At 39.1% G+C, this 17,622-nt stretch overlaps 1 protein-coding gene across 1 annotated transcript; it reads right to left on the bottom strand.

Moving 5' to 3' along the window:
- Positions 1-681: 681 nt before the first annotated feature.
- Positions 682-10,127, bottom strand: LOC108763565 (uncharacterized; the record flags this gene model as incomplete). Its single annotated transcript, XM_018511313.1, has 6 exons — positions 9,961-10,127; positions 2,281-2,397; positions 1,906-2,029; positions 1,277-1,429; positions 967-1,077; positions 682-844 (listed from the first exon to the last, which is right to left on the bottom strand). Coding segments are annotated over exons 2-6 (657 nt in total), but the record flags the coding sequence as incomplete, so codon positions are not given.
- Positions 10,128-17,622: the final 7,495 nt, after the last annotated feature.

Consider the following 17,622-nt stretch of genomic DNA (forward strand, 5'->3'; position numbering starts at 1 on the left):
CGATTATTCTTCGATAACAATTTTCCTTCGTGTATGTCAAAACGTATTCAATTACAGAAAAAATCCATCCGCATTTCAATTATAACTCAGAAGGTTTTTATATCTAAAATTCCAAATCCTGTACGTGCTGCGAGTTAACAATATTTCGCAGCACGTACAGAATTTGGAATTTTAGATATAAAAACCTTCTGAGTTATAATTGAAATGCCTATTGCAGATGGTCTAATTTAGACCGAAACGTCTTATTGTAATAAATTTTATATAATATATCATTTTCGCTGACGATAATTGGCGTAGTTCAATGCCTTTGATTTTGTATTGTTTTTAATATTAACCACGTCTCGACTTATTTCGTTATAACTCTTAATTGTCTCTATGTTTTAATTAATTTATCGCTTTGTTAATATTACGTATTTGTGTCAGTATTTAATCCCGAATAATTTGATTTGTATATGCGCCTTTTTTTTATACCATCGTCGGAAATACTCTGTTGTACTATCGAAGCAATTTACCGTGACCTTCATTATACTTTCCTTCCGCGCGGAAATGATTTCAGGATATATATCGAGCGATTATTCACCGGAACAACACCGGCTTTGAAAACCAATGCGAAAAGAGAGAGAAAGAGAGAGGGAGAAAATAGCACAAAGAGGAGACAATGTCTATCGGATATTAGCTCACCAGGTCCCAGGCGTTCAGACCAGGTATGTACCGACCGACCGGAAAAGCGATGCCGTAACCGCCATAAATGCCCCAATTGAAAATGGACATGACGAGGCCCCGTTGTTCTTCCGAGAACCAGTCTGACAGAAGACCAGTCGCCAACGGATTGCATCCCGCCTCTCTGCAATATTTTCGTTCGGATTTCGACATAACGTAACACGGTGTGATCGTAACTCGTTCATTCGTTAATTACGAACGAACGATCAGAAGCGGAAACGCCAGAATTATATTACCAGGACTTACCCCGCCGCCAGAAGCATTCGCAGAATAACGAGCTGCCAGTATTCAATCACAGCTCCGCTCAAGATGATTGCGACGCTGAATATTACAGTGCAGACGGTCAGCAGTTTCACTCTGTAACGAAAAAGAAGAGCGTTAAAGATGTAGCAAATATATTTTGTCTGTGCAATTATAGGTGCTTTCCAGCAAGAGATGTAGATAACGGTGAGTCATTATATCCTTATTGTTTGTAAAAATTCTGTTTGTTAAAAGAGATGAAACGATCACTGTGCCTTTTTGCTGGAAAACACAGAAATTAATTCGATCGGTTCACCTGTTGTATCTGTCGGCCGCGACTCCCAGGATAATACCGACGATCGTGTAGACCGCGATGAAGCTGGGCCCCGCCAAGATTTGATAGTCCAGACCGAGGCCATTGTAATTCCACTCGCAGTAATAGGACCCGTTCAATTCCAGGGATTGGCAGCTGTAACAACAAAGAGCGTTTATATGAGTGGATCGAGCGAAAGCGCGGCGTAATGACGCACATGATAATTGCTGCGTTGGTGTACAGCGAGACCTCGATCCGCACGATCGATCTGTCCATATAATTATCGCGCAAATTACGTACGATTCGTTTACACGAAGATTCATCTCGCATCGTGAATCACGCGAAAAATTATTTGCGGCGCTTATAGTAATTTTTCTGGAACGTTAACTATTAATCTCACCGGAGTCGCGTGTCTTCTCGCAAGCATTTCGTAACAGTATCTCAGTTTTATTATCGATGCGTGATTTAGCAGTATTAAGCCACGCGCGGTGAATCAATCTCCTACAAGGAAATCGAGTTGCGAGAGGAAACGGCGATCTAAGCTAATTATGCTTACAGTTACACGTGAGTCTCTCGGCGGAACGTTTTTCCAATTGGGATTTTTTGGAGCGGGTGACGTTAACAAAACTTACTAGGTAGAATTCTCCGCGGTTTCGCATGGCACCGGAAGTTCGGCCACCGTCAGCGTCGTTGAATTAAATTGGCAGGATATGTCACCATAATGCAAGTCCTCGGCGACCGCTTTGCTCGTCACACCTTGCCGTTTTAATAAAAAAATCAGATACGTTGAAAACTCATGTAGTTAACAACACATGGAAAGAGAATTCAATTCGAGCGATTATATTTCGTTATCAGAATTTGATTCACTCTAAAGAGTAAAAATTAAACCAATCTTGAAACAGAGCGGATCAGTTTTCTATCTTTGAAAGAGTGAGATTTACTTTAGGAGTTTTAGAGAGTGAATTAGATTCATGATAAATATGAAGGAAACTACCATTAGAACTTACCTATCAGAAAATGGCCCAATTCTGCTATGATATAGCCGATTGACATTAGAGCCAACGCGTAAGGCTTATAGAGGAACGCAAATTTTTGCGTTATCGAACGCAACATCCTTCCTCAATCTGGAAAATGCATATTTCAAAGAAGGATTCTTTCCTACTCACATTACAAGATTGCGTGCCGTGCAAGATTACGTAATTAGCATACGACAAGAATTACAGCTGTCGTGTTTGTCGACGAAGATATCAGCTATCGCGCAATCGACGCTTTTATCCGCGAGCTTGCATTAGTCGCGATAGAATGCGGATAAACGTTGTACGCGTGTACGCAATAAATTACGCCGAATTGAATTACAAGCCGTTTCCATAAGAATCTAACAGCATCTTCAATCACGCCTGGCTTGGGAATCGTATATTTTTAGGAATTCCCATGGTAAGAAATTCTCGGTTGTTAGATCTCTGATGTACTTTTCTTAGAACGCTATTACATTTGATCTTTTCAGAAGGAAAGAATGCCGTTGTATCGTTCGCTGAGGGCTCGCATCGTTTATAAACATGAAAGACGCCGATCATCAGTCGCGTATCGTTCATCGCCAAAACGGTACTATACGAGAATCGCAATCGGAAACGCGGCGAGAAGAACTGTCGTTACGAAACAGCTTTTATTATTCGCGATCGATCGACACACGGTAGTATTTTAATTTCAATATCCTGACCGAGGTAGCGGCTACGCCGGTCAGTACCGTGCTGGTAATCGCTCAAGGTCTCTACCGGTGCGATTTACCGGTGGTATAATGCAATTGCCTCCGCGAGAACGGCACGTTGCATCGACCCTAAAAGTAAGCGGGTTCCGCGTGATACGTTCACTAGCGCCAGACGAGTGTCCGGGTCCGGGACACAATCGGAGAACGGTCTGATTCAATACAGATGTTGTATGTACTCTTTGTAAGAAATGATCGTCTTAAGGCCCGTCTACACGGAGTAAGAAGTAAGAGTAAGAAATTGATCAATCACAGCCGAATGTGAGAAGAATAATCGACTGTGATTGGTCAATTTCTTACTCTTACTTCTTACTCCGTGTATTGTAGACGGGCCTTGATAGCAACATTTTTGCTAATAATGTTACGCCGCGGATCATTGTTGAATTGTCACTTTAATTACACGGAACGTACATCATGTATGTATTTTTAAATATAGTTTATCAATTGATGATTTAATTTGTAAGATAATGTAATGCCTTGTATACAAATTGAGATAAGCAGTTGTATGTACAAACATTGCGGCTGAAGATCTATATATAACTGTTATTAAATTTAGTTAAAGACTTGCGTTATGCCATAGATTATATACTTCGTTGCGTCATCGTGACATTTTGCGAAAGTATTGACATAAAAGGATTAAAGAATCTTCGCCATGGTCATTACAATGACGATCGTACTCTCGCACGTGCCGCGACTGACACGTGCAATCTCGCGTAACCAAAATTACACGACAGTCATTATTATCGTAATTTTGTTGACATCGTTTTGATAAACAAGCGCATGAGTGTCGTCTTCGGAGAAGAAGCAAATAAGGAGGGTAGAATTATGAAAAGTGGATTGAAAAGCTCATGTTCTCGTACACGTGTGAGAAGCTTAAGATATTAGCCTCGTGCCGGATTACCTTGAACCAAAATCATTGAGATAGAACGAACATTATCATTCGTATGTATCGTTAATATTAATAGTAACATACAACTCACGTCACGATAAAACAGTATGCTTTAATTCGTTAGGCGAAAAAAACATTAAATCAGCGACGTGCGTTAATCTTTAACTCTTAATTTTCATGCAATTGAATTTTTCTAATTATTTTATTCTCTTTTAATTTACATTATATTATATGTCGAGCTAATTTGATAAATTACGTAAGGCGAATGAAACGAAGACGGAGCTGACGAAGCTAAACGAGAACGTCATAGGTAAATCGATCATGAACAAAAACTATATCACGCTTCACTTAACAAAGCGACGGACGTAGAGATGACAAAGATATTTTTGAAGAAACGAGAGATCGATGAAGGAGCCGAATGTTTCGAATGGCACGAACATTCCAATATCGACAAAAAAAAGTGCGATTAGACACGCTTGGAAAACTCGTTTTTTCGTAGTCAATCGATGACCGTTAGTGAATGTCAAGGTGTAAACTTGGCGATAAAACATCTGTAGCGGGATTCTCTAAACATTTTATCGATGATTGTTGCAAATTTAATATCGTTAACTGGCGACAACCAATGGCAGGACTATCCTGCACAGAGAAAATTTTATATTAAGTTTTAATACAATTTTAAATTACACTTTACTATGTCTTGTATTTTCGATGGACTCTCACAACATGATTCCGACTTAACTTTTACTATGGCAATACTAATTTTTATCACATAAATAAAGTAATTATTTTGTTAAGCCATATTCTAACATAAAAACAGTTTTACTATGGTACGCAAAGAAAATTTGCTAGGTATATTTGATTTTGTATAATAAAAAAATTTTACTATGAAAAAGTGTAAAAATTACGTTATATTATTGTTTTTAAAAAAATAACTATAGCATTTAAAGTTATAATTTAAACGAAGACCGCAGCTACTAACACATTATAGTAATTTTAAATATAAAATTTACTTCCGTGTGGAAGAAAGCGCGGCACTCATTGGCTATTGCTAGTTAACGATAGCGACAATTGTCGATAAAACATTTAGAGAATCCCGCAACTAGTCTCACGATAGCCTCGAAATGTTTGCGTTAACAGCGACAAATTATAGTTTTTCGCGACGGCTTTGATTGAGTCTCAAGAAACTGCTTCTGTCAGCGACGAGGTTCGCTCGATGCAGAGAAGCATTACGAATCTGTAATTCAATCCGCTGTAATTACACGCGCGAATGGTACGCTGATACAGCTAACGATAAGCAAGCAAAGCATAGTTACTTGCCTTAGTCAATATGAATAGTCGATATTCGTCTTGATGATTTGTCGTCAAACTATCGGAAGGTTGAAGGGCACGAGTGCAGTTTATACATATATTGATCATCATGATCACGCAAGAGTTGAGGCAGAAGTTATCGAGGGATTATTTGATTTATTAATGTATAAATCTTTAGCTGCGATCATGTGCGACGGTGATAGATAGATCATAAATAGCGTTGTAATAAGCGGGTGTACTACTTGAAATTACAGGCTGTATCTTTTCACGGAATCTCTCCGAGGTAATAATATTGGCATGAGCAAAGATTATGCGTCTATTTTGCACGTGCGGGATAATTTGAACGAAAAAGTCACTCACAATTACGCCTTTATCTGAGAAAACGATATAACTTTAAATTACTTTATATAATATACATTATATACAATTTATTTTCATTGGGCGAGATAACTGCTATTATTATTACGCGTTTTATTATTATCTCATCATTGAACATTACACGTGTATCCATGATTAGTCTACTCCGTTGGATAAGAAATTTATGTAATAAGGAAGCTTACTTTTTATTGGAATTATTTAATTTTCATTGACCTCTTTATATAATTTTTTAGATTAATGTTATATTCCTTGTGTGTTGTAAGAGATAGGATTATGAATCTTTTTCAGTTTTTAATAATTATGTCTTTCTGACTGATACTTAAAAAATAATAGAGTTTAAAACCCATGATATTTATAAATTTATTCCCATATTTTTTAAAGTGGACGAAATATTTAGTTTTTCTATCACTTTTTTATTTTTATGGTAATTTATTCGCTTGATCTTTTTAGTAAGTAATAAATGTAAGTATAAGTTCTAGCATTAAAAAGAAAAACATTTAAGACGCGATATTGTCTGCCAATCATAGATTATTTTTAATTATTTCTTGTAATTAATACCTCTGAGACCGAATAGGTTTCAAGCTTAATTGCCTTCCACGCCTCGAAGGATTGAAATTATCTTACCAATGTTCGCAGAATTTCATTGGATTTCTCACAAAAAGGATATCAAAATGATATGAGATAATAATAAAGTGATAAAAAGTTTAATTAATGTAAGGCTTTGGCTAGTAATTTAATCGTTTGTAATGCTTATCATGGCGAACAGAGATTTAAAAAAATTCTTGAAGCTGGGATTCGGACTTTAATTGCGTCTCGAGGATGATTTTGCAGATTTACAGTAAATTGCGAAACGCGGAAAACATGAATATATGATGTTATTGCAATATCTTAGGGAGGAGAACAGCTATAATTTACATCATAAAATATAGCTCGTATCTATATCTTATTACGCAGAAGTGTCATTATTTTGTGTTACATCATTGCCAATTAAAAGAGGGATATTTAAATGATAGATAAAAATCCGTTCCGCAACGTCAACGTAATGACGAGCGGAACAGACGGGCGCGTCGAAAACTGTTTATGGTTAATGAACGATCGTAATTGCATGTTCGTAGAAACTCGTAGATTCCAGATAAAATTCAACTATCATCTCTATTATGTCACAGTTATAGATAGAATCGTCGCTTCGAAAAATCTTCGGAAAATATCTGTCTACGTAAATATTTTTTGTCTACTGAGAAAAATTTCCAGACTTTATCTGTTCAAAATGTAACAAACGTATATATCCGATGAAATTTTAGGACTATCCGATAAAAAATATCAAGAAATTTCATCGGACAGTCCTATAAATACGATCAAAATCTATCGGAAATATCCGTTTGTTACATTTTGAACGGATAAAGTCTGGAAATTTTTCTCAGTGGACAAAAAATATTTACATAGCAGATATTTTCCAAGATTTTTGAACGGATAAAGTCTGGAAATTTTTCTTAGCATATTTTACAAATGCGTTCGCGATAATCTATTTATCTCGCACTTGACGATACAGAACCTCACTGTATTTGTGCGCTGTGCGCTCACGCGTTGTCAGCAATTAGCACAAAGGAACAAAAAAAGAGGAGGAGCGCGTCAAGGCGGAACGATAGACGCATCCTGCTCGAATAACGCGCGAATAATACACGAAGAACAATAAACAGCAAATTGCAGAATACGAGTGATTCGAATGCATATATTTAAACACTGCATGTATATATCTGGAGATATGTATCTATCTTAATTTCGTTCGTCGAGACTATCAACGAGACAATTCGCCGTCCATAATCCTCAAATCTCTTCTCGCGATTCGGGGCCTCGATTTGCAAGGCGATTTTCGTGAGTACGACATATTTTTACGTAACGGTTCACTCGGCTCTCCCTTTCGATATATTATTTATACATCGCCTCGAGAGAAGAGTTCGCGCGCGCCGCACCGATCGATTAAAAGCCATTCGCCGTCTCGCTTTCCCCGGGGGAGGGAAGGAAAAAGGGAGCAGCTTCCCGTGTTTTCCGGCCGATTGGATTTAATGATTTTTTTCCAGCGTCACTCGAGAGATTCCGCGGGGCGACGGACACCGTCGTCGCTTATACGGGATGCGTTCCGCGAAGCGTGCAAAGCGCTCTTACGAGTCTCGGCGGCGACCTTTCTTCGGTGAAAGTTTTATACCCGAGAGTAAATGAACAATATAAATCTCCGATGTTAACGATTAAATTCCCGAGCATCTTGCAACGCTGTCCTCGATAGCGTAATTTCACTTTCATTTTTTTTCTCTAAATTAAAGAAAATTTAATTGCGTAAAGAAAACGTAAGCGTCGCGTTCTGCAAATAGTCACAGGAACAGACGATCCCGTAAGTGCATGATTATAATTACATGGAAAGAACGATTGAGGGGTATTTCAAAATTTAGATTCAGATCTGAAAGTAATTATGTTTGATGAAGTAATTGTCTAATAATAAGATGATTAAACATGATGATAATACTGCAAAAAAACTTGATATTCTAACAAGCAATTTGAATGTTCTACATAACTATTTTCATCCGATCGAAATATTTTCAAATATGTATCTAGCTAGATGCTTCAACAAAACCATTCTTTCCATGTAGAAGCAATAAGTGCAGTAGCAGGAATAACTAGTAACTAAAGTAGGTAATCGGAATAACTATTCTGGATGAATATCAATTCATTGATTGATAACAATTAATACGCTATTAGAAGACGTACTTGTACAATACCTAATAAGCATATGTTACGTAAAAGTTAACTAACAAATCCACAATTATTACTATTTATTACAAACTGTCTGATTCATAGTTTTACGAATCCAATTTATGATACTGAATGGATTTACGCGATGTACATTTATAATCCGTTATTATTCGAATAATTTACTAAATTTAGCGTTCGTTGCATCTTACAAACATTTACACGTGGATATTTTTTTTTTTTGCTTATCTGCATGCATTTGTCATTAATAGGATATTTAGACGTACGTACATTCGCGAAATTGAAGCCAGTGCAATAAAAGACTGACACCATAAAATATAAGATGTTAGGACAATCGGTAATTCACGTGAATTTTTTAATGTTTGAATGTGTGAATATTTAATAGAGATGCGTATAATCGTAAATCGCACGATCCACAAAGCTATTGACAAAGCGATCGCGGCAGAGTTTTAATTAGAGACTGCGCTAAGTTGAAGGCTGAATGGACATTGTAGGAACGTGCGTTGGCATCCCGGATTGGATGCGGATCTAACGGGCCTCTAAGGCGTATCACGAGTTACGAGCCTCGCAAATAGCGCGGAACAGAGGTAGAATAGCGGCGGAGGCGATAATCGCATTCACATTAATTAATTAATCGCCGAGACCACCAAGATTACGATTGAGAGCGAGAGTCGAGAACGAGAGTCGCATCCGCATGCAATGAGAAACAAACTTGTTATTTACAGATTATTGAGGGTTTTAATTTTAGGATAAAATCTTGAGAAAAATAATGTCTACGCCTTAAAAGAATTCTTGAAAAATACACCGTAGTAAAAATAATAGATTTGTTTAATTCATTGTATTTTAAACTTTCTTTAAATAAAAATTGATAACAGACATAAATTTAATTATTCATGTATGGATATACATGCGCGCGGATTTATATTCCTGTCTGTTGACATTCCGAATGTTTTTTTACAAACAGTGAGGAATAAACAGTTATGCACGATTTTTCGTATTGCATATCGTTGTATTACAAGGCATATATGTATTGTCCAGAGTCCTATGCATTGTCTTTTCATCGCACGTTCATTCGATACTTTTATTACTTTCTTTCCTTATTCAATGCCAATTCAATTGTCAAAATCTGACTCGCTGAACATTGTAAATCGATCAAAACGATCGCTTCAGCTAATTTAGAGTTGATTTCCTTGTAACGTAAAAGTACGATAAACAGATTTTAATGCTTGAAATTCTGTCGGAACAAGTTCTGTTAGAATTGAATAGTCAAAGAAGTTGAAAGGAAGGTATAGTTTAGGGGCACTGATACAAGACATCGCTATGTTAGAAGAAAGAACGTTCGACCTATATCTCCGGAATAAAACAGAACAAAGAAAACCTCGTAATATCTTGACATTAAACTTCTTTCAGCAAATGTTTTATCAATTTGCTGATGCAACAAGCTTCTCATTCGCCTCTCAACAAGTGGAAAGCTGTTGAGGAGCTTACACGTTTTTTTGATCGCTCGAAAAGATGAGCAAGATTGCTGCTCATGACTTTTCCGTAAGAAATTTCGTCGAAAATTTATAGGGCTAAAAAAGTACTCACAAGTATCCTTTAACGAGTAAAACCGAGAATGTTAAATTCCAGAAAAAATTGAAAGAAATCCACTTCTCGACACTGGATCAGCGTGACGCGCGATGACGAAGGGAAGTCGGGCGAGGAACCAGGTGAGAGATAAGAGAACAAAAACGGTCCCGCGGATCAAACCCTCCGCGTACAGGAGGGTGGAGCGTCAAATGAGGCACGAGCTGGTGACCAACGTACATTTATAAGAAAGTGTCCAAGGATCGGGCCTTCCTTCCGTGCGTCTAACGAAGGAAGAAGGGGACAGGACTCGCGATATGGTGTACACATGTAACTACACCTCGCCATGGTGGGAGACCACCACCACCATCAGCATATCGACGGCGGGGATACTCTCGATCTTCGATTTTCAAGGTCGCGCTGCAACTTGACCGCTTGCACCTTACTCGTTACATCATCGCTGCTGGAAAACGATACGGGAGAACAGCATGGAGAGGAGCGTGGAGAGACGTCGCGTCGCGTCGCGTCGCGGAAACGGCAGAGTCCTTCGGAGCGCCAAGTCACGCGCATTCAAAGCGAAAGATGTGTATCACGGGTGTTTCATCCGGATAATTAACGTATGCCGTACTTGGAGACGCTTACGCGGGAATGTAATGATCTCAGTACATTTGAAAGATAATTATATCGATCCTTTTGTAGAACCTCGGTTTTAAATAACTCGATCTTGCAATTTGATTTCGAGCTTGCGAAACAATCTGGCAACTTCTACGATCACTGATCACTTCCAGCCTATAAGGAATAGTCGGTCTTCGGTCGATCGCCATGAGCACAATAAGCGGCACGAGGTGATTAACCCCGCGGCTCGAAGAGCGGCACGCACCAACCTAAGTACATAGATACCTGGCATGCGATCGCCGTAACATTGACACACTTCCCCGTACCTCTCTCGTGTGTCACAGCTGTATAATGACAAAGGCGGCTTGTCGTCTCTCGCCTTGAGAGGCGGCCGGAGCAGGACGCGCATGTCCTGCTGTCGTGATCGCGATCGCGATCGTTAATCGGAGAACGTGGTCTTCGGGACAAGCTAAATGGGCTAATATCGCATTCCATGATTATTCATCGCGTCGTTCTGCTTCGAGAACTCGGCTCGTCTTTGTTTACAAGTTTGATTTAGGATTTTATCTTACACGCTGAAAAAAGTGTATCTAATTTTACATGGAAATTACATGTTTATGACCGGAAAATTACCTAAATATGATTGGAAATTTACAATTGCCAATCATATTTAAGTAATTTAAGTAACTTTTCGATCGTGAACATGTAATTTCTATGTAAAATTACATGCATTTTTTTCAGTGTAAGGAAAATTCATGTTCGTTTACTCGATAAACTTTATTGTTAATTTCGAGCATTTTATTTTATTAATTATATAATTATTAATTATTATACAATAATTATAGTCCTCTATAATACTATATTATTGTATAATTGTGATAAATTTGAAATACATGAATATTATAGATTAATAATATCATAAATGTGTGTGCTGCTTGATAGATTTACAATCTCCTGTCGAATCTTTCAATTTTGAGATCGAAGGACGAATGAAATTTTTTTGCCAAATCAAATGTAGTGGAAGCTTAAAAATACAGTATTGAAGTGTCTGAATAAATTCAGATTTGATCGATAATGATTAAACATCTGTCGATCCTTTTCTTTCGCTGATTATCGAATTATCGAGTAGAAAAAATAAGAGAAGAGGGAATATCGTAAATATCTCCTATTTACAATATTCTCTCTTCTCTTATTTTTTCTACTCGATAATTCGATAATCAGCGAAAGAAAAGGATCGACAGATGTTTAATCATTATCGATCAAATCTGAATTTATTCAAACATTTCAATACTGTATTTTTAGAAAAATATTACAGATTCATTTAATTGTTTTTATTTGATTTTTTTGTCATAATTTAAACAGTGTACGTGCGTTCCCTTCGTCTCTTTTTCCTTCACCGATTCAATTAATTTTACGATCTGCCGATACAGCGAATCGCCTTCAACTTCGCGCTCGTTTCCCCCGTTGCGAAACGTGACAGCTACGCGTGACAGGTGCGACAATCGACGTTACTGTCGACGACAAAATCGAAAGATGTAACTGCTGCACGCTCGCGGGGCGTGCATATCCGTGGAAGGCCGTTAGATTCGCGAGCGGAAACCTTCGTCCCTGCAACAGCGCAGGTAATTAGTGGCTTGGAAATACTGATTACAGGATCTAATATCGTTCGTGTGACCCCGACCTAATTTTTAATACACACGGGATTTCGATACTATAAATTAATCCCAACTCGTGTCGATGAGCTTTATTTCTGAAACGGAAGCGCATGTCGCGCTAGCTGTCGTTAAAAGCGTTTATATGTCGCATATTTTTTTATTCCTCAGTAATTCAAACGAATTCACATTCCCTTTCGCGAGTTGTAATTTTCAAGCTGTAACTATAAATTTGCACAAATGCGAACGAGCTAACGGCCTTTACATCACGAAAACAAATTAAGTCTAACGAATCGTGCGACTGATTTTGCCGATGATCGAATTAATAACGGCTCCGTTAATCGATCAATTAATTAGTGGGGGAATTTTTCGCATGCTGGGATAAGATTCGGAGGGAAAATTTCACTCGGGAGAGATTCGGTGGGAATCAAAGGAGCGCGCCCCCAGTACGCACTCTCGCTGTTATCGACCATCAGAAGAGGAGGCCGAGCCGAGCTGGCTCGAGCAGAACCGAGCGACACCGAATTGCGGATACAGAGAGGCGAGCCTCTCTGCGAGTCGTCCCTTCGTCGGCCCGGGATCTGGATCCTGTTGCTGATCGGTATTTCGGGTTACCGTCGGTTGCGATCCCGTGAGAACTCGCATTCGCAGTCCACTCGCGTCTACGAAGTCGGAAGGACGAGTTGGTACGACATCCAAACGAGAGGATCGAAATTCCGCGGATTCGGACTATGTTTACATCCCCCGGAGGGATACCGAGATCTGACATCCCTGCGTGACTCACTCGTGGGTGTAGAGAGGAGCATCAATTCAATCCGGAGTTAAAACCTCCCACGCACCTCCTCGAAAAGGGATCAGCGATTGATCGCGTTTCGCGGTCCTTCTCGATTTCGTGTGCTTCATATTTAACCCAGCTCATTGTTAATATTAATATGACGGGCCACCCCCAAACTGACTACACCGTGGTATCCGTGCGTGATTCATGGCAGTCTACTCGCGACGCGGAGATCTTCGTCGTCACGTCGCGTTCAATAATTATCGACGTTTCGCAGGTGCGTTAAATTCTTGCCGATTTGTTCGTGAGCGACCTCGCGAATTCAATTTCATTTCAGTCCTGAGCGGGGCAAGCGTCCATCATCTCTACACGACGAGGGCGTCAAGCTTCGCTCCATATGACCGATTAGTCTATCAAATCCCAGGGTGATATCTGACGTCCAACTTTGAGACGCGAATAGTCGCAACGATGATTCATCGAGTCGACTCTGAGATCTCGCGAGTGCCGCGAGTGCCGAGGATCTAGTTGTGATTTTGCGTCGTTATCGTTTAAGACGCAACGCGTTTTCGATCAGGTTCTAAAGACGTGCAAAGACATTCGCGTTGCAAACATTGATGACAGAATTCGTAGCTGTTGCACGGGATGAGAGCAACAATTTTGATTTCACGAGGGGCAATCACGCTCCGTGACGATCCACTGCGAGACAACTGGTTGAATTTGGGCAGCTCCTAGTCGGCGGGGACCATGGCGACTGTTTGGCCGGGCAGCTGCGTAAGCGCGAAAACGTAAGTTCCGTTCCTTCCTTCATACGAACTCGCACTTTTCATCCCATTATCATCGCTCGATTTCTTTGATTTTTTGAACAAGATTTAAAATCGTCTCTCCGACGTTTCGTCTAATACGTTCTCCGTCTGGATATATGGTATTCGGTTGTACGTGTGTATGTACAATAAACTGCCGCATCACTCCGTTGTCTTCGGTTGTGCTCGTCGACAGCCACGTTATTACCGTCGCGCGTAACGTAGCGTGAAAAATAAATCCTGCTTTGCGCGCGGCTGTCCTCTTCGATCAGGTGCTCCGCGTGCTGAAATAATCATATTCCAGTTGAAAGGCAGCGAAACACGAAGAAACGTAAAATTACCGTTATTTTTCAGTATCCCGACAACTAAGCGTCTAGTTATTTCCTGTGGGAGAAAATTAATTGGCATTATTTAGAAAATGAGATTTTCGAAAAAAAATAAGGATCTTACCGTCCAATTTTTGTTTCTTCCACTGTGGTTACTGGGTCTCTTTAGGACCTCGGTAGGTAATAAGTACGCAGCATTTTTTTTTCATTCTCATTCGTCGTACCTCTTTCCCAAGTCCAGCGACGCAAACCCACGTAATTATCGGCAGCTTTAACGTTACGTGGGCCGACGCGAGAATAATAACCAAGGTCAGGAGCGCGGACAGTGCTGAAAAACGAAATATCGATTCAGCATCGTGTCGCATCGGCCGCATTTTCCCCTGTGACGCACGTCGTTGCAACGCCGCGAGATGCATTCAGCATCCACGCAGTGAATACCGCACACACAATGCAGCTGCAATGCGCGCCCGTCGGTTTTCAGGCTACCTGATGGCGGGAACAGCCAGAACCGCAGCTATCAGAGCCCGTTTCTCCTTTAAAGGACTCTTCGTTTCCCATCGATATCTTCCATCGGTTATTTTTCTTATATTTTCTCATATCCGAATAATTATTTTATTTTTTATTAGATTTTTCACTCCCTGAATTTAAAATGGAATCTCACTTTACTTTTCAAAGAGTGAAAGAATTTAAAGAGTACTGTACCAAAAAAGATCTATAAACAGATCTTTAATTGTTTTACTTATTTTTTTACCAGAAAAGAGATCAGTTTACTGATCAGTTTGACTCCACTTTTTTTCACCTTTAAACGAAGAAAGTTTCGACAACTCTTACATAAAGAGGACTTAATTTTTAAAAATTATTTACTGTAAGTGTATTATCCAACCTTTGATATAATTTCGTTGACTAGTTTTCTATGTTCTTTCCAATATTTAATTTTATTTTTAATAATTTGTAAATAAGGTTTTAATCTTATACAACTATTCTTATTATTGTAATGGCTGAGGATGACTCATTTCGAAGTAAAGTCGAAACATTCCATTTATTAATTATTGTAAAAAACTCTTACATCTTTTATGATATAGATTAATATCTAATAAACTTCATTATCTTACTTTTTAATCTCGTGTTTGTCCTATCTTCCTATTCATTTGTATTTACATACTCGACCAAGAAAATCATATTATATCAGTTTATCGATTTGATTACATCTTTTTTTTCTTCTCCTTCCTCTCCGGTCTTGAATCTCCCAGTGATTCCGCGAAAATGTGAGTCGTATGTTGCCGGATGAACAGTTTTACGTGTGAAAACTAGTTCACCTTCGGTCTGCCGGCTACACCCACCTAGCGGCGAGTTTTTTTTTTTTTCGATAGATTTCCACACGTCGAAGTTCTGCCATTGCGTGCGGCACGCTCGTCGAAATAACGGCAGACCGACACAATCGAACGGATAAATCTACGATCGAGAGAGATGCGAATAGTCGGCTGTGAATCTCGAGTTGCCGAGCCAAATTGCTTTTAAAACTATTGATTACTCTCCAAAACTTCCTCTCAATAATTGAGAACTCCTCAAATGATCTCGCTCAGCAAATGTCAACTCGAACGCTGCGCTTTTCAAGAAAAGCACTCATGGATGTCGTATTTGCATGTTAGCGGAACGAAGTTCTACTGAACGCCGCTGAATGTTTAAACAGACTCGGAGACGAATCGCCTCGTGACATCAACACAGAAATAAACGAAGAACAGGTGACGCTAATTACTTCACTTTGAAGCTACTCTAATTCGCAGTTTGAAAATTCCATTTATTTTACGAGCGATAATTAGAAAATTATCGTTCCGATCTTATCCTAGATGAGATTCCCATTAGCTCGACTAACGCGAGGTTAATCCATTCATTAGCTCAATTAACGCGAGGCTAATCCAGAGACAGTTACAAATAACAGTTACAAGTTAAAATACGAATAGAGGCAAGAATGAAATGCAATCGTTTCCAGTCAGATCGTCTGATAACAGATAGCCACGAGCGTTGTTAAGGGGGAGGTGTGCGTGTAAAGCAGGTACTTATGTTACAGGTACTCACGTTGCATAAGCAGATAACAATCGGCGCGTTTGCAGCGAGCGTGTCGTGCGATCATGCTCTGATGTTCTATCGATGCGTTTCCTCTTTTTTTTTTCCTTCCCTTCCCTTTACCCCTGTTTTTCGCCGAGGTCAATTGAAATCGTGAATGACGCGATCGCGGACCCGTTCCGCGCGTAAATTTACATTCTTCTAGATTTCCGGTTTCAGTCAATTATTACCGATTGCCAATCGTTAATCACCGCAATTGGACGAAACCGTTCGTTCCGACGAAGGTCTCTCCCGTCCGTCTCATTTATTTACGGCATTTACGCCGATGGCTAGCTAGCTCGCTCAGCAAGTTCTCGTTCAAGGCTGCGCGGGTGACCGCTACGATTTTTATTCTCGATTCTTTTATTTTTTTCTCGCTTTTTTTCTTCATCTCTAATTAGCACGAGTGACGAGTATCGTTCGAATAAATTACGCAAGATGCGCGGGATTCTCGTAGCTAACTTCCTTATCCGACATTAAGTAACTTCTTATCTGACGTTTGAAGGAGACTTGCCGCGGGGATGAATAATTTTCATTTTAATATATGATACCAGATGTGTTTCTTCTCTAAAACGTATCGAGTCTCGTATGTATACTTCTTGTCTTTCAAAGCGTTTCAGATCTCACAGTAAACAAGAAACATTTTGGAACACATCAACAACATTGCACCAACATTGTAACATTACACTGAGAAAAATGGTCTGGTTGAATTAAACAGTAATTCTGGTAGAAAATGGACGAATCAGAATTTTCTGGTTATGTCTATTAGAATTCTAGTTGAGATAACTAGAATTCTGATTAATATAAATACACGTATTACTACGGTATTTGTTAGACGCGCAAACATCATCAGCTATCTCGAATGTCGGGCCAACATCATACTCTCCCGCTGAATACAGAGAGAGAGAGAGAGAGAGAGAGAGAGAGAGAGAGAGAGAGAGAAATTTCTGATTCGTCCATTTTCAACCAGAAATGTTTTTCAGTGTACAATTAACGCTGTTGCAATGTTGCTAAAATATTCCAAAATGTTTCTCGCTAGGACTACATCTTGTCTTTTTGCTTCTTATCCGGTTTTTTGTTTTATATCGCCCGAGATAAAAGTTAACGAACTTCGAAAGAAATACAATTGTCGATAAAACGGTCGCAAAGGAGAAAAAAGCAAAAGGTAAAACCAAGAAACGGGAAACAAAGGGCACATTGTAGAATAGGCTTAAATGAAGAACGAGATGATTTTGTCATGCGCCAAATTTCGATGAACTTTACATTGCGAAATTCTGAACTTTGTACTTTGAATTGATCAATAAGAAACATTTGATTCGTATGAAGATAGATATCAGCAGTGTTACATTTGTTATAAAAAGTCCGTTCCCTTTCATCTAGGTGACCAACTCGCTGATAAGAAAAATTGTGAT

This window comes from Trachymyrmex cornetzi, unplaced genomic scaffold (genome assembly GCF_001594075.2).
Source record: "Trachymyrmex cornetzi isolate Tcor2-1 unplaced genomic scaffold, Tcor1.1 scaffold37, whole genome shotgun sequence".
In the NCBI taxonomy this organism is placed as follows: domain Eukaryota; kingdom Metazoa; phylum Arthropoda; class Insecta; order Hymenoptera; family Formicidae; genus Trachymyrmex; species Trachymyrmex cornetzi.